The sequence below is a fragment of the Oryctolagus cuniculus genome, chromosome 8 (assembly GCF_051225735.1).
Source record: "Oryctolagus cuniculus isolate XC-2025 breed Fujian yellow rabbit chromosome 8, ASM5122573v1, whole genome shotgun sequence".
NCBI lineage: Eukaryota > Metazoa > Chordata > Mammalia > Lagomorpha > Leporidae > Oryctolagus > Oryctolagus cuniculus.
Window position 1 is genome coordinate 96,765,343 of NC_142874.1, and position 18,760 is coordinate 96,784,102.

At 39.9% G+C, this 18,760-nt stretch overlaps 1 protein-coding gene across 7 annotated transcripts in view; it reads right to left on the reverse strand.

The window, feature by feature from the left end:
• RAP1GDS1 (Rap1 GTPase-GDP dissociation stimulator 1) overlaps window positions 1–18,291 on the reverse strand; it is a 167,569-nt gene extending 149,278 nt beyond the window's left edge. For 3 of the 7 annotated variants that reach the window (XM_070047841.2, XM_070047840.2, XM_070047838.2), the window contains exon 1: window positions 18,071–18,281. In XM_070047841.2, coding sequence (XP_069903942.1) covers window positions 18,071–18,074 — 4 coding nt within the window. In that variant the 5' untranslated portion in view covers window positions 18,075–18,281. Of the gene's footprint in view, window positions 1–2,278; window positions 2,404–18,070 lie in introns of those variants that run through there. The other 4 variants (XM_070047837.2, XM_070047842.2, XM_070047839.2 and 1 more) reach the window with 4 other exon arrangements.
• Window positions 18,292–18,760: the final 469 nt, after the last annotated feature.

Genomic DNA, 18,760 nt, shown 5'->3' on the forward strand with positions numbered 1-18,760 from the left:
AAAAAAATCTGAGTCAGGCCCAGACCTGTTCTTTGCTTCTTTGTTCACCAAATGATCCTTCCTTGGCACATCCTACACCTCTGTCTCTGCTGTCCTCACTAGATGGCAAACCAATGGGGTTGCCCAACCTTGGACCTGAACCACCCAAACTGTGAGCTAAATAATCCCTTATAAAGATAATTGACTTGGGTATTTATCTAGTTGTAGTGACAAAAAAAGGAATATATGATTTTAATAAAAATAACCACTAACAAGGCAGGCATTCGGCACAGCAGTTAAGATGCCATTTGGGGTGCTTGCATTCCTAGGTTTGAGTCCTAGCTCTATGTCTGATTCCAGCTTGCTGTTAATGCAGACCCTGAGAGGTGGCTGGTGATGGCTAAGGGGGAGATCTAGATTTTTAGCATCTGGTTTTGGCCTGTCCCAGCTGCAGACATTGTGGGCAGTTGGAGAATAAAACAAAAGATGATGATGCTGGTGTTGTGGTGCAGCAGGTTCAGCCACCACATACAAATGCTGGCATCCCACATGGACACCAGTTTGTGTCCTGGCTGCTCTGCCTGCAATCCAGCTCCCTGCTAGTGTGCCTGAGAAAGCAGTGTAAAATGTCTGGACCCCTGCCACCCATGTGGGAGAACCAGATAAAGCTCCTGGCTTTGGCCTGGCCCAGCCCTGGCTGTTGCAGCCATTTGGAGAGTGAATAAACCAGCAGATAGAAGATTTTTCTGTCTCTCCCTCTGTTTGTAACTCTGCCTTTCAAATACATATATAAATCTTAAAAATTAAAAAAGGTGAGTTTGGCTGGCGCCACGGCTCACTAGGCTAATCCTCTGCCTGCGGCGCCAGCACCCCAGGTTCTAGTCCCGTTTGGGGCGCTGGATTCTGTCCTGGTTGCTCCTCTTCCAGTCCAGCTCTCTGCTGTAGCCTGGGAAGGCAGTGGAGAATGGCCCAAGTGCTTGGGCCCTGCACCCTCATGGGAGACCAGAAAGAAGCACCTGGCTCCTGGCTTCGGATTGGCATAGCATGCCAGCTGTAGCGGCCATTTCGGGGGTGAACCAACGGAAAAGGAAGACCTTCCTCTCTGTCTCTCTCTTTCACTGTCTAACTCTGCCTGTCAAAAAAATAAATGAATAAAAATAAAAATAAATAAAAAAGATGAGAGTTCAATCTAACTTTTAAATAAATAAAAATGTTTAAAGTATCCATTAATATAATTATTTCAGAAAATCATATTAACTACTACTGAACTAAAATTCCCTGGTAATTTTATGACAGTATTATTTCATTCAGTGATAACCAACCTAGAACACTCTCTTCAAAGTTACAGGGAAAAAATGATTTAATTTTTTCAAATACACCAAAGTGAAGCTCCTACTGTAAGAATAACATTAAAATTAACATCAAGGGGGCCAGCACTGTAGCATAGCAAGTTAAGCTGCCACCTGCAGTGCCAACATCGCAAATGGGTGCCAGTTCAAGCCCCAGCTGCTCCACTTCTAATCTAGCTTCCTGCTAAAGTGCCTGGGAAAGCAGCAGAAGATGGCCCAAGAACTTGGGCCCCTGCATCCACCTGGGAAACCTGGAAGAAGCTCCTGGTTCCTGACTTTGGTCTGTCCCAGCCCTGGCCAATGCAGCCATTTGGGGAGTAAGCCAGCAGATGGAACTCCTCTTTCCCCATCTCTCTCTCCCTTTCTCTGTAACTCTTTCAAATAAATAAAATAAATCTTAAAAAAATTTAATATCAAGGACAATCACTAAATTTTCAATTGGAGAGGCCAGCAGATATTAATTTGTTCCTAGGAAGTTTTATTAGACTCCGTGTCAGTGAAAATACATAAATTTTAATGGTAACTATCCTTATTAATTTAAGAGTTCAGATTGACAGTTTTCATTAACCAAGCTGGTAAATGGAACATAAAGCTATGATGAAACCTGCAGCACTGTTTAAACATGTGCAATTCTTCCCTGTCTTTTAAAGCAGTTAACTAGTATTTATTTAAGGGAATTATGGTAAGAATAAAGAACAAGTAAAAAACCATAGGGCAATACAACTTACCAGACAGAATTCTCTATTAGGCTACCTTCATTTAAAACTAAAGAAAACTCAGTAAACATTTATGTAGCAGGCAGTTCTCACTTTGATTTATTTTATAATAGCAATCTATTTCTTACTGAGAAAATGTTATCTTTTCAGTTTTATAACTATTCCAATTATTGTTATATAATAAATCATCCCAAACTTGCTGCCATAAAACAAAAGCCAATTTATTACACTCACAGATTCAGTGAACCAGGAACTGACAAAGAACACACTGAAGATGGTTTGTCTACATTCCACAGGGTCTGGTCCTCATGCAATCTCAAAGGTTAGGGGTGATACTGGCATTTCAATGGCTACAGCTGGAACCATTTGAATTATCCAATCATCCATTCACTCACTCACACATGTACTGACTAGTCAGAAAGATCTTGAAGACCAGGATTACTGACTGACACCTAACACCTGAGACAGTTCTATTAGGCTGGGCCTCCTAACAACACGGCAGCCTCAAGGTACTGACTTCTTGGGTCTCCAAGCACAGTGTTGTCCAACAAAGAAGTGGAAGCAACATTGCCTTCTACATGCAGGACTAAGAAGTCACACAGAATCATTTCTACTGTATTCTGCTGGTTCCAAGTAGGTAATATGCATACTCAAATTCAATAGAATTAGACCCAAATCTCAGTGAAAAGTCCTAAGTTCTAGAAGAATATGTAAGACTAGAGATATTGGTACAGCTATTTTTGGAAAATATAATTTGCTACTATAACAATACTGACAACAGTTTTGTTAATGCTATAAACAGCATTATACTGATTAGTTTTATATGGAAATATTTCCAGAAGTGATGGTATTTTCATCTTTGGATATGGAAATTAAAGTTCACATGGATATTATTATATGTAAGTTATAACTATCTTGTGAAATAGGTGTGATTATCACCCACATTTTATTAGAAGAGAAAACTGAATAGAAAAGCTGCATAACTTGCACAGAAGAAGCGCCAAAATTAGGATAAATTCATTTGTAGGAAGAATCTTTAAAAAGTTTGTCTGTGGTACAGCAGGTAAAGTGCTACCTGAGACACCAGAATCCCACTCATATGAATGCCAGTTCATATTCCAGCTGTTCCACTTCCAATCCAGCTCCCTGCTAATGGTCTAGGAAAAGCAGCAGCAGATGGCCCATGTATTTGCACCCCTGCCATCCATATGGGAGACCTCGATGAAGCTCCTGGTTTGAGTGTGTCCCAGCCCCAGCTATTGTGGCCATCTGGGGAGTGAATCAGCAGATGGAAGATGTCTCACTGTCTCTACCTCTCTGTCACTCTTTCAAATAAATTAATTAATCTTAAAAAAAGAATTTATTGAAAAATTGGATTAAAAGCATGTTTATTTGGGTGCAAAATTTTTTTAGAAAACTCAGATTTATGAAAAAAACTGCATGGATTTCATTTTTACACCAAAATAAATTCATATCTTTATAACTTCATTTTCCACAAATCTTTTAAGATACCCCTGTATTTGTCTTAAAGTCCAGGATCTTTCCACAGAATAGGCAGGCAGTTGGCATTTTGCAGTTAACAGAAACTCATATAAAACTCATCTAAATGAGAACTATGCAATGTAAGGACTGCTTGTATCTTGCTTATATAGAAGTAAACTCTTCAAAAATGAATTTATAATCCAACCAGGTTAGCTACCAGCTAACAACTGTCTATATATCTAAAAATGCAACCGAAAAGTAACAATCAAATCTACAGAGCAGTCTCTGCCATATTATATTAATACAAAATTTCTATTCTAGCTTTCATTAAGTGATTAACTGAATAAGGAAATGAATTCTAGGTGCACATGCGCGTATATGCACGTGCACACACACACAAAACCTGGGTTGTTATACATATGAGCACTTGCATATGCCAGAAAAACTATAACAGATGCTGAAAAATCTCTAAGGGTGCTTTCTATTTTTATCTATTTCTATTATTCATTTTTTACAATATTATTTACCTACAGTTACAATCTGAGTTTGTGCAGAAAATGTGACTACTTGTACTACTTGTTTTGTCACTTTTTGTAATATCTAAAAGGCTGTCTTGTGTTTCTGATTTGATTGGTATATTGTACAAACCATATAAATCCAGAAATGTGACACAATGGACAGTTATTCTTTCTTGAATCTTAACACAGTATTACCCTTACCCAAAAATGCAATTTTGCAACTAAAAGGATATGAATCAGCCTATATAAGTTTTTTCTCTGCTCTGATTATAGAGACCAAATATACAATTTTTTTCAATTTTTTACTTTTTTGAGAATGAGAGAGACAGAAAAGAGACAAAAGAGCAAGAGAGCAAGAAGGTGCACTGCTTCACTTGCCAAATGTCCACAACAGCCAGGTGGGCAAAGTTGGGAATTCAATCCAGTTCTCCCATGTGGGTGACAGGAATCCAAATACTGCAGCCATGGCTGCTGCCTCCCACAGTCTGCATTAGCAGGAAGTTGGAACCAGGAGCCCGAGTTGGGGTTCAAATTCAGATTCTCTGATGCAGGATGTGGGTATCCTAACTTGCTTATTAACCATTAAGTCAAATGCCTATGCCTCTATCATAACTTTTTTTGTTGTTTAAATCACAGGAACAGGTATTTGGTGTGGCAGTTAAGGTATCCCTTGGGATGCTCACATCCCATATGAAGAGCCTGAGTTTAGGTTCTGGCTCTTCTTTCAACCCATTTCCTGCTAATGTGCACCTTGGGAGTCAACAGGACTTGGGTCCCTGCCACCGATTTGGGAGCCCTGGACTAAGTTCCATGCTCCTGGATTCAACCTGGCCCAGCCCTGGCTGCTAAGGGAGTGAACCAGCAGACAGAAGATCTCTGTGTGTTTCTCTCTCTGCAGTTCAAATAAAAAATTTTAAAAAATAATTTTTTAAAAAACTTACATGATGTGGCTTTTTCGCAGCTTTGAAAGAAATGTTTTTCTAAAAGTACAATTCCTGGTATATCTCCACAAATTAGGAGAATTTACTAGTCATCTGAAAATTTTATATAGTTTTCTATAAATTTTTATATAGTTTAAACAATAACTTAGGATTTAAACTACATATTTTATGTACTCCTTTGATATGTAATTATTTTGAATACTTTTATATAATTTTTTAAAATACTTATTTGAGAGGTAGAGTTACAGAGAGAGGGAGAAACAGAGAAAGGTCTTCCATCCACTGGTTCACTCCCAAATGGGCACGAAGGCTGAAGCTGCGCCTATCCAAAACCAAGAGCCAAGAACTTCTTCTGGGTTTCCCATGTGGGTTCAGGGACCCAAGCACTTGGGCCATTTTCCACTGCTTTCCCAAGCCACAGCAGAGAGCCGGATCAGAAGAGGAGCAGCCAAGACATAAACCGGTGCCTATGAGACGCCAGCACCACAGAGGCTTAGCCTACTATATCACAGTGCTAGCCCCTATATAATTTTTATATATTTGAAAATGCTTTCTGGGGCTGCACAATGGTTCACAGCTTGACTGCCGCACTTCTGATTCAGCTCCCTATTAATGCACATGAGAGATCACTGGATAATGGCCCAAGTGCTTCTGCCCCTGCCACCCACATGGGAGACCCTCAAAGAAGCTCCTGGGTTCAACGTGGCCCAGCGCTGGTCCTTGCTGTCAGAGGGTGGAAGATCTCTTTCTGTTTCTCCCTCTCCCTTTGTAACTCCACCTTTCAAATAAAATAAAGTTTTTTGAAAAAGAAAAGGCTAAGATATAAGAAAATAATATTTCTTAGAAACAATCTAGTGGCCCTATTGTACTTTGAGGATTTTTTAAAATATCATGCTATCATTTTCCTAGAAGATGTATTTACTGCTCAAGAGTGAAAAATAAGGAAACAAAAAATACAACAGATCTTGCTTTAGACTAATGAAGTTCCAGTTAGATAACTGAAATTGAAGGTTTCCATATTACGATTTGTCCTAGTTGTATTTGAAATAGGCTTGGAATCTATCCTTGGGTTTCACTAATATTAGTTAATATTGGCCGGCGCGTGGCTCACTAGGCTAATCCTCTGCCTGCGGCACCAACACAGTGGGTTCTAGTCCTGGTCGGGGCGCCGGATTCTGTCCCGGTCACTCCTGTTCCTGTCCAGCTCTCTGCTGTGGCCCAGGAAGGCAGTGGAGGATGGCCCAAGTGCTTGGGCGCTGCACCTGCATGGGAGACCAGAAGAAGCACCTGGCTCCTGGCTTCGGATCAGCGCAGTGTGTCGGCCACAGCGTGCCGGCTGCAGCAGCCACTGGGAGGTGAACCAACGAGAAAGGAAGACCTTTCTCTCTGTCTCTCTCTGTCCACTCTGCCTGTCAAAAAAAATTAGTTAATATTAATAATTATAATATTTTAGAGGCATATACAAAATGGGGATGTTAAGAGCTTATTTGACCTGTCAAAGACTCCACTAAACAGTTTGTAGAAAAGCAAAGAACTTATCCTCTCATTCTAAAATTCAGCTTAACCATGACTGATGACCACTTATATCATTAAGAGGCTGACTGTGCTCTTGACTGTTTAATTTTCATAATAATTTCTTAATTTTAAAAGAAATTAATTTTCAAAAATACAAATTCAACTTAATCACACTTTTAGACACAATTAAATCTTTAGTAATTCAGATACCTCCAACAGCCAGACAAATGTAGTATTCATGAGTGAAATTTGTAGGATGGATGATAACAGAAAGCAATGAACTGGGAACCTCACACCCTGCCCAAGTAGAACTATAACTTATTGTCATTAATGAGAATCAAGGCTAAGGGAGGCTAATTTTTTTAATCTTTCAAAAAAAGTAGATAAAGCAGATTTTATTATTTATTAGAAATTTCTTTGTAGTTAAATATGAACTAATTCCTAAAACTTCCCTAAGAAAATATATCTGCATGGTATTTGTGGCTCATAGACTGCAGGTGTATAACCTTTATTACAAACATGCCTATCACCACTATAGGATAACGCTGTTAAATTAGAAGCAGGAGCTTGATCCAAACCTACAGTGACTCTATGACATCAACACACAGTATTGACTGAATGTCCACAAGAAATTTGAAGCATTAAGTTAATAAAACTATATCACTGAACATGTTTTGAAATCCATGTAGCAAATTTCGAAAGCAGTGAGAGACTGGAATGAGGTCAGAAAAGAGTTTCATGAGCTAGACTATGGAGAGTGATTAAGAAAAGAGGTAATCCTTTACCAGAAGAAGCACAGAAGAAGGAATAATAGGAGCAGAGGTATACTGCTGCTGTCTCTGGTATTAACAAGGAACATCCAGGGGACAGTGACAATATCAAAGGGAGATATTCAAGAGGACTTTAAAAGTTCATGGAAAAAACAAGAGTTTATTTTGGCACAAACACACACACACACAACTGAGATCCATGTATAAGAGGGTTCTTCAAGGGATACACTCTTGGCACAGCAGTTAAGATGTCGCTTCTGACACCTACAACCCCCATCAATGAATGTAGGAGTTCAAGTTCCTAGCTCTGCTTCCCATTCTGGCTTTCTGCTAATGTGCATGCTGCAAGGTAGCAAGTGGTGGCTCACATACTTGGATCCTTGCCACCTACATGGAGACCAGATTGAGTTAGGGCTCCCGGCTTCACCTGGACCAGTCACAGCTGTTGCAGGCATCTGGGGAGTGAACCAGCAAATGGAACATCTCTCTCTGTCTCTTTGTCTCTTGTATTTGTGCCTTTCAAATAAATGTTTTAAAAAGAGTATTCTTCAAAAATTCCATGGAAGTACGTATTACGAAGTAACTATGCATGGATTTCAAAATATTTTTGCACCAATACAAATTTATATTTTAATTTCATCTTCCAAGAACTTTTTGAAGTAACCTCACATTTCAGAGTTGTGAGAAATATAACAGTAGGGCTAGTGTTGTGGCATAGCAGTTACGTGTCATGTCAGCATCCCTCATCAGAACACTACCTTAAGGTCCAGCTGCTCTGCTTCTAGTCCAGTTCCTTGTTAATTCACCTGAGGAAGCCAAATGTTTGGGCAAGTCATCCATGCGGGAGACCCTAGCATAGAATTCTGGGCCCCTGGCTTCGGCCTGGCCCAGACCTAGCATTTGCAACCATATGGGGAGTGAACCAGCAGATGAAGAGTTCTATCTTCTCAATCTCTCTCTCTTTCTGCCTATCAAATAAATAAATAAATATTTATATATAAGTTAAAAAATAAATCTTTCATATATATATGATATAGCAAATTTCCATGGCTCTCGAAAGCTAAGAGTTTAAACCTAATGTGATAGGCAATTGAAATAATTATTAAAAAATTATAAAAATAATAATTACTTCAGAGTGTTATAATTGATGTGGCATCTTTTAAAAAAGATTACTCTGTCTTAGTACAGAAAGGATGGGAGAGCACAAAGCCTAGCAGACAATGAAGAAATGGTCTCAGTAGTACAATAAGGTGGAGACAAGGGCCTGGGCTCTTACTAATGAAAATGTGAAGAGTCTCCCATTAATCCACTGAATCCTTGCTGTTACCTTGTTCCTGTAGGTGTGCATGCACACACACACACACACACACACACTTTTGCCTAGCCTGAAAGAGGGATTCTGTACTCAACTTTGATTAGCTTTCCCATATAGGTTTGTAGGCTCAAGGAAGCCAGATTATTTGTTATTCAAGAGATCTCTATATGAGACCTCCAGATTGCTGGTTTTTTGGAATTTAAAGATATTTCAATTTGAAAATCTAACACTTCAAATGATTATATCAGGGCTCTCTTTTTACTTTGATTAGGGATTTGATGGTCGGTGAGGTTAAGAAACAAGTCTGAGTTCACATATTTAGTAAGGGCCGTGCTGGAATTAGAGTTTTGATTTCCTACTTCCAATGTTAGTGTTCTTTTTATTATACAAGGATAGCTCCAATTTGTTAATGAAGAAGAAAGACAAGAATCACCCTTTCTAATATTCACTGGGGAAAGGTAAGGTAGCACAGCTTTACTCCTACAGCAGAAGTTAGCACACTAAGGCCACAGATAGGGGTGGCTTTTATATTTATAATGGTTGAACAAAATGAAAAGAATATGTATTTCATGACGTGAAAATTAAATTTCAGTGCCCATAAATAATTTTATCGGTACACCACTCATTCCTCTGTGTGTTGTTTATAGCAGCATTCACATCATCCACAACCTTGCTGTTTGATGCACTACAAATTGCAGTGACACAGTCATGACTCACCAGTGTTTCATGTATCATGTATACTGTCAAACCACAAGATTTAATTTTGGTCATGTCAAAACAAGAAAAGTATACAGATGGTCCCCAACTTACAATGGTTCAGCATGATTTCTGAAACTTTACGATGGTACAAAAGCAATAAGCACTCAGTAGAAATCCTAATTTGAATTTTGATCTTTTCTTGGTTATCGAAATTCATTAAGATACTCTCTTATGATGCTAGGCAGGGGCCACAACTCCAAGTCAACAATAACAAGGGTAAGTAACCTATTCTCTATAGTATACTGTGATGTTAAACCACGATATCCATAGGTTAAATGCATTAAATGCATTTTGTACTTACAATATTTTCAGCTTACAGTTTATAAGGACATAACCTCATTCGTTTAAGGCATTTAAAGCAGTGTGTAGACTATGTTGTTATTGAGTTAGATAGCAAGCCACTGTACTATGCAATGATACTGTAGCTCTGCTACAAAAATAGAATACACATTGACATTAACCAATTCATCAGATTACTAACGCATATGAAAGCATTGTCAGAGAAATCAGGAAACATAAAATACCTCATCATAGCAGAATTTTTTCATGAAAATGAAGCTGCAAACATGAGTGGCTCCAGAAAGGAGGGCTGCTTACATAAAGATAATTAAATTGTATTTGACAGCACCAACCAAATAGATATTCCCAGAGAAGATAACTTTTTAAGAACAGCTTTCAGTGAGAACAGCTACTTGAAGGGAAGACAATGGGAGCAATATCAACATTTAATGTAACTTAAAAAAAAAAAAAAAAAAAGATGAAGAGGTTTTCCCCAGCTCTTGAGTTGACTGAAAGATACTGGTACTACTTTATTTTTATTTTTTTTAAGATTTATTATTTATTTATCTGAAAAGCAGAGTTACAGAGAGGCAGAGGCAGAGCAAGAGAGAGGTCTTCTATCTGCTGGTCCACTACCCAAATGGCCGCAACAGCTGGTCCGAAGCCAGGAGCCTTCTACGGATCCTCTACATGGGTGCAAGGGCCCAAGGACTTGGGCCATCTTCCACTGTTTTCCCAGGCCACAGCAGAGAGCTGGATCGGAAGTGGAGCAGCCAGGGCTAGAACCGGCATCCATATGAGATGCCAGCACTGCAGGCAGCGGCCCCATCAACTATACCAGAGCACTGGCCCCTACTGTTTTTTTTAAGAAGTCCATCCCAAGCTTGTAGTGACTAAATAAGCTTCTATAAAGAGTCTGTATAGAAAATAATTGGCAAGCATATTTTCAAAGTTGAGAAAACACTATTTCAGTACAACCTGAAGTGGAATCTGCTAAGATGTATTACAACAGATAGTGGCAGAAATATATGAGGAATAGAAAACTGTTTAGTTGAACTTATGTGCAAAGTTTATGGTTCATCAGTCTGGTATTCATCAATAGGTTTTTTTATAGGGAAATATTTTAATTTATTTCATATCACTGAACCAGTAGTACTGCCAGTGAACTTCGTTTGCTTTCACAGATTTAACTATCATCAGTTCTATGCATTTCAATCAGAAATAGAAAGTGAATATCTTAACTTGTTTTATTTTGCAGAAGAAGTTCAATAGTTTAGCAGCTTTAAAGTTTTATTGTAATTTATTTGGGCTCAAACGCACAATTGAAATTTTCTATGCCAAAAGAAATGCCAACCACTATTACCAAACAATGAATGGCTCTGAAAGTTAGATTTTGTAGATTTGATAACATTTCCTAATGAATCCGACCAGAAAGTCAGGTAGCAACATGCTTTTATGGTTACTTACACCACAGTAAATCAATTTGACACACTGTTCAAATCACAAGTTAAAACCAATCTACTTCATACTCTCCATTATTGTCAAAAAGTAAAACAAGACCTTCCTACATACAGAAATTTCAGAGATAAATTTTGTAACTTCAAACTGTAGTCCTAGCAGTGCTTTTCAGACCTTGTTGCAAGTGCAAAGGAAATTTCCTTATTTCAAATGTAACTGAACAGTTGAGGGGCTCCTACCAAACCATCCACTGGAAGCAGTTAATCTGCATGCTACATGGCAAACATCTAAAGTGGAGTAGAAAATAATTCTATAAATGTCTTCCATATAATAAATATGCTCATTAAAAATCATATGCAATTTGCAATACCTATCTGTGTGCAAAAAGCCTTCAAAGATAAAATTTGTAAAATCGCACTGCAGATCTGCATTAACAGATGAACATCTGGACTCATTCAGATAGGATAACTATGAGTCTCAAATAAGTGAAATTATATCCCCCAAAAAGAATTCCTTACTTTTCATTTTGTACTACAATAAGCTATGTTCCATTAATATTATATTTTGAATTTGGTAAAAATATTCATGAGTACTTGTTCTCATCATATGTATATTCTCTCTTTTCTACATTACATCCTTGATTTTTGTCTCTTGGCATGTAAAGCCTAAAAGATCTACCATCTGGCCCTTTATGGAAAAAGCTCATCAACCTCTACTGGAAGGGTGGTGCTTTTCCAGTGCAGCATCACCAGGGAATGTCTTGACAAGGCAAATTGTGAACCGATCCCACACTCACTGAACCTGAATTTCTAAGGACATGCACAGTAATCTTTTTTTAACAAGCTCTCCAGGTGATGGCTGTGCAAAAGTTTGCAAACCTTGCTCTTGCACTTCCAGCTTCCAGACTGTGAAAGAATAAATTTCTGATCCTGAAAAATCATTCCGCTTCAGGTATTCTATTACAGCAGCATAAAATGAATTAAGATAATAACCTATTCTGATATCTTTATTTTTGCTCTTTTCAATATGTTAATGAGCTGTTTGACAAATTAAAATGTCTAGGAAAATAATTTAAATTTTCTCTTATCAGTTATCTAAAGAATTGGCTATACAAAATTTATGGGGTTCCCCAAGGAGTAGGTCTTCCCTATTCCTTTCTTCCTGATGTTCATGATTGGATAATAAACATTTAGGCAATTCTGATAGCTGTTGCTGGTGCCACCAATAACTCCAGAATTGCCAAGTTCAAAGTCAAGTGACCAGGAATTTCTGGAGAGAGCAAACCACATTATTACCCCAAAAGTGTACAAAAGCTCCAAGATCCCATTATGAAAGCAAAAATTTCTTGAATCTCAAAATGAGTTATAGGTATTATAACTTTCCAAAGAGACTTCATAATAAGACTCAACTAAGGATAGTGAACTTAGCCATCTCCAACAAAAGGTATGAGGAGCATATAGAAAACATTATAATACCAACGTAAGAAAAATTATTTTACTTTTTAATCATCTATGCTCTTTTAAAATCACAATTTCTAGTAATTATCAGCTAATAAAAATATGTGATCACCCCACCTTGACTTGCAAAGATCAGGCAAAAGTGGTATTTTTTTTTAACTAATTCATTCCTGAACTTACAATTAAGAGAAAAGGACCATCTATAAAGTTGATATATACTTGCTTCTGCAGAGAAAAATACAACTCCAGGAATTAAGAGTATAATTGGAGATACAAGAATAACCTGGAAAAGTCCCCAAATTCACAATGTCTGATAGTAAACTGGAAATGGTAAAATCATTTATCAATAAAGAGTTTTCTTTATGCAAAATTATAAAATAAAGTCATTCTAAATTCACCATGCATTTTACAAAAAGAACTGTAGTATGCTAAATCACAATGATATAAGAAAATGGAGTATCAAAGAAGTGAGAAAGCACTATTAAAAATTATTCTGAGGCAAATAAATAACATTTGCCACTCCAAGTAATGTGCAACATTTAAAAAAAAATCTATGCTTTCTTACAGATCTTTAAACAAAATAAGGAATACAGCATGAAAATACACAGTGAGCTGTTTTTTCCTACTCATTACCCGCTTACTTTACAACTAAATTCCATATTTACCATACCTTTCTTAAGTAACCTGTTTGGAAAATATAAAAACTGTCCATCAGTATGCTTCAGTGATTCTTTTCAGGACCTTCTCATTACCTAGTACCCTCACCCCCACCCCAATCCATGGTTTCCAAAGTCCCTTATAGAAAATGAAATAGTACTTGCATACAACCTATACGTATCCTCTCATGTACTTTAAATCATCTCTAGATACCTACAATACCTAACACAATGTACATGTGTATTGTTTGGGCATAAGGATAAAAAAAAAGTCTGTACGTGTTCAATATAGACTTAATTTTTTCCCCAAATATTTTTCATTCCCAGTTGGTTGAATCCATAGAAGCAGCAGGTATGGATATGAACAGCTGATCATACTGGGTAACATCCTACCAAAGTATATGAACTTAAGCCTTTTCTCAGTCCTTTATCACTGATTATTCTGTAGAAATAGACATTATTGGGTCCAGCACTGTGGCATAGCTGGTAAAGCTGCTGACTGCAGTGCCAGCATCCCATATGGGCATTGGTTCTAGTCCCGGCTGCTCCAGTTCCTATCCAGCTCTCTGCTATGGCCTGGGAGAACAGTAGAAGATGGCCCAAGCCCTTGGGCCCCTGCACCCGCATGGAAGACCCAGAAGAAGCTCCTGGCTCCCGGCTTCAGATCGGCTCAGCTCTGCCCACTGCGGCCAATTGGGGAATGAACCAGCAGATGGAAGACCTCTTTCTCTGCCTCTCCTTCTCTCTGTGCAACTCTGACTTTCAAATAAATAAATAAATCTAAAAAAAAAAAAAAAAAAAGACATTATTGACCATTTATTCTTTCTTGAAATCAACCATATGATTCTAGTCTTTCACTGCTACCTACTTTGGTATTTTTTCAGTGTCAAATCACGCGATTCCTTTTCCCTAACTCTGAGGGCATTCCTCAAAATTCTTACCTTGGACAGATTATCTTCTTTTTCTTTGTTGATCCTTATCCTCTATCAACTTCAAATATCACCTCAGGATATCTGTGGATCACTTCTAAATCTCTAGTTCAAACCTTCTCTTGAGAGTTACAAATAAACGTTTAATTTTTTCTACCTATTTTAGTCAGCACATTTCTACCATATAAAGCTATGTGCCACACAGTGATATTACAAATACATTCAAAACCTAATATAACAGAGTCCCTGTCATTAGGGAGCAGAGACAGGCCAAAATGTCCAACTCAACAAGTTCAAATGGGTTCTCATGTTTCCTCTTCCAATGGATTGAGAATGTATTAACAGATCCCCACATTGTCATTATCACCCAGGCAATCAAGTGCCATAATCTAGTTCAGGACATGAAACATTTTTACTGGAACTGCAGCAACTCCCTTCTGAAGCATTCTCTCATTTCTCATCTAACCCATTCTGCACTCAATTGACAGATTTTCTTAATTACAGATGTAATCTATAACTTAACTGCACAAAAATGTTTAACAATTACCCTCAATAGACAAGTGATGTACAAACTCTTCTACCATTTGGCATTTAAGGTTTTCCAGTATCTGGTCTACTAGAATTTTTTCATCACTGTCACCTATGATTTCTTTATCTTTCACATGGTTAATCACATCCTAGAAATTCCTCAAAAGTTCCCTATCTCTGGATTTTCATTTCTATCATCCCTCCCCCTCATTCTGATTAACAGTCTCACTTCTGCCATTTAGAAACTTAACCGACCTTTGGTTCAAATAACACCATTTCCCTCAAATGTTTTCTCCATCCCTTGAATCCATATTAGATGTAAAGTTCTCTTGTATCACTTTAACATTCATTCCTGTTACAGTTATTTGTGATGTGTTCCTTAAAATCATAAGCAACTGGGGCAGGCTCTGTGATGTTGCAGGTTCAAGCTGCCACCATATACCATCTGGGCATGGGTTCGTGTCCCAGCTGCTCCACTTCCCATTCAGCTCCCTGCTAAAGGCCTGGGAAAAGCATTGGAAGATGGCCCAAGTGCTTGGGCCCTTGCCACTCACTTGGGAGACCTGGGAAAATCTCCTGGCTCCTGGCTTTGGCCTGGTCCAGTAGCAGCCGTTACAACCATCTGGGGAATTAACCAGCAGATGTAACACCTCTCTCTGTAACTCTTTCAAATATAAATTTAAAATAAAAAAGATTACAAACAACTTGAAACATGAATGTTTACTCACCTTTATCCTCTCATAGAATATGGTACATGACAATAAATATTGTTTATAAATTATATAAAAATATATTTATATATTGTGTTTATATATTCACAATATTAAATATTGTGAATTTATAGTAAAGTATACACATAAATTAATAGTTATGGCCCATAAGGCTATATAGTAATTTTTCTTCACTTTCTTATGGAGAAATGTCAGTCATGAGAATATATATTTTTAATCACCTTATTTTTGAGAAGACAGTGATTTTTTTCCCCTTACCATTAACCAACATATGTTCCACCTCATATATATATGTGTGCATGTAAATATGCAGTACATATGTATACATATACATATTAATATATGTATATAATATAGATGTATATTAATATGTATATATTATATATACTATATGTATTAATTATTGTAACTTCCTTGGCTCAAATAATTGCTTTCCAGGGTTTCAATTTTATATTATTGTATGTACCTACTGAGCATACACAAAACAGCTTTACCATTGGAATGGCAGAACAGAAAGAAACGTCTTGCCTAAGTCTGACCCAAAGCCTGACAGGATCATCCAACTTTTTCTTCTCTTTTAAAAAGAAAGAGGCTATAGTATAAATATTCTTCCCTGTTGTGGCTTCTTCCACATTTCCATAACACCTACCAGCGCAAAGGTTTGTTCAAAGTTTGTTCAGAGCCTATACTTTTAGGTTCAAATGTTGAAAATTAAAAGGTAAGTGGTTTAGGTCCAACAATTAATTTGCCAAAGATTTACTAAATGCCTACTACGAGAAAAGCACTGAGAGAGACACAAAAATTATTAGGACATACTTTTCATCTTTTGAAACTCATGATTAATAACAATTCCATTATAAGGCAGATTATGTAAGTGCTAAAAAGCTTCTACCAAGGTACCAACAAGTACTATAAGAGAAACCAAACAGCTTCTATGGTGTCAAATGAGTGATGGGCTTCTAATTGGACTTTTATTTTTTAAATTATGTAATAGTATCCACTATTTTAAAGATTAATAATTTTTAAATAGGCAATTTCATTTGTTTTAGGTATTTTTATTCAGGTGTGTTGCAACTGATTTGGATTTTTCCATTTAAAAAGTACTGATTCAACATGAATGCTAAAATTTTTAGTCAAATGGGTTTTTAAGTTACTTTGACACATGGGGAAATGCATTTTATAGGCCAAGCTTGTGGCCTATAGTTAAGAAAATGTATGCATACTTAAAGGAAAGACACAATATGTCCAATAATCTCATTTAAAATTCTGCTCCTAGAAAAAGGATAGGCATATGAAAATGGGCCACCCTGTTTTTACAGAGATTTGCTCAGCCTGTCAACAACTGAAAATAAAATTCAGGGACCCACATCATTTTTCCTTTATACCACCTCTTCCTGCTAAATGGCCAGAGGTCTGAATCAGAGCTTTTCCAGGAAGCCTTTGCTTTTCTAGGAAGCTCCATCAACACCATTTCTAGATTGAGATATTTCCTTGAACATTTTGAGTTGCCGTGACCTAACTCTGGATGCATAGAGCACTGCATGGCAGATGAAAGGACCACACTCATCTCAAGCTTAAAAATAACTCGCGCAGAAGGGGTGGGAAAAGCCTGACGTGACAGATGCCAATGGAGCAAATTTTTTAAATGAGGAAATTATGACAGACAGGAGTGGAAACAAACTGGGGAACACGCAGAAGTACAGTATTCCGAGCTGCTACTATTAAAAGAAACTTTCGGCTCTGGGTGGCATTACAGAATTTAACAGATGCACGAGTATTTGTGATGCCTGAATGTAAAAGTTCAGAAATACACAATGAGAAACACTGAGGTTCAATTACATTTTTGTAAGATTGCTTTGGGTGAGATGTTTAAAAGCAAACCTCTCCCTCGAGATTAACTTTAAATACAAAGGAACTAAAATCAGATTATGCAGATTGAGGCAGGGGAAGCCGGGAAGGAATAACTAGCATGTAAGTTGGGTAACAATATGTCACAGGGTGCAGCTTCCTGAGGCAGGAGGCGGGCGAAGACGGCGAGAAGCGGGTTGAGCACTGGAGCACCGCACGGTGTAGTCGCCCGACACTAATTCAACAGCTAGCGGCTCTACCCTGCCTCACGTTCCTCGTGGCCTCTGACAAGTCATCCTCCCAGCCTATGGGGCTGTCCGCTCTCGCCCATGGAAAATTGTTTCTGTGCAGGTTGTAGAATCGCCCTCACCAACTACTTGCTCCCACTTCCCTGCCCAGGACGCGCAGTCCCCAAGATGGGGAAAGGTCGCCCTGACAGGGAAGCGAGTTACACCAAGTGGTGTCTCCGGGGGTCGGCCGGCTGGCTGGCGGACCAGCGGCCTCGGGGGAAGCGGCGCTGGGGCAGAGGAGGCGAGCCGGCGAGGCGGCTCCGGGGTGCCCGGGCACCGGCAGGAAGCATGGAGGAGGGGAGGCAGGCAGCGAGGTGCCGGAGAGCCGGGCGGCGGTCCGGCCCCAGCCCGACCCCACCCGGCTCGGGACCCTCCCGGCCCGGTACCGGCGCGCGTGCCGCGTGCGCCGACGCTCCCCGGTGGCTCAGCCACCGCCTCACGCCCGTGGGCTTGGGGAATCCGGCAACTTTGCGCGAGAAACGCTCCCCACCCTGCAGCAGGCTGAGAGAGAAAAATGTCAGGCGATGACGGGGGAGGGAGGATGACTTACCCATGTTCCTCCTAGGGGGTGAGGAGCAGGCAGGGCAAGGCGAAGGTCTCCGGCGCGGGCAGCGCGGCTCGGCGTCCTCCTTCTACCTTCTTCTCTCCCGCAGCCAGGGAGGGACCCGCGGGGGGCGGCCGCCGGGAAGGAGCAGCTGCTGCCGGGTGCCGCTGCTGCTGCTGCTGCTGCTGCAGGCGGCGCGGCCGCGGCGGGGACGAGCGGCGGGGGGCGGGGCGGGGCGGGACGGGCGCAGCCTGCGGCGGGCGCGGCTCCGAGCGGGCGTGCGGGCGGGCGGGCGGCGGAGGCGCCGGGCCGGCCTGAGGAGCGCCAGCTCCGACGCGCAGCCGGAGAGCGCCCCGCCCTCCACACTGCGCATGCTCAGTGCTGGCTTGCCGGCCTGCCTTTTTTTTTTTTTCCCCCTCCGTGGCAAATGAGGCTGAGCGTGTTGGTGGGCGTGTTTGCCTGTCGGCTGCAGCTGCCGCCGCAGAGGAGCTTGATGGCGGCCGTCTTTGGGGCGGGGGGTGGGCCCGGAGAAGGTACGGCATAGCAGTCGGGAGCCCCAGCTGCACCTGCCGACTCGCCCGAAGCTGGCTTTCCACCCTGGATACCCGGCCCGCCTGCAGTCGGTTGCTGGACGGCCAGCTGCACAGGCGGGAATTTCCCGGGGAAGACGCTGGGCAGCCCCCGGCCCGGGAGGGG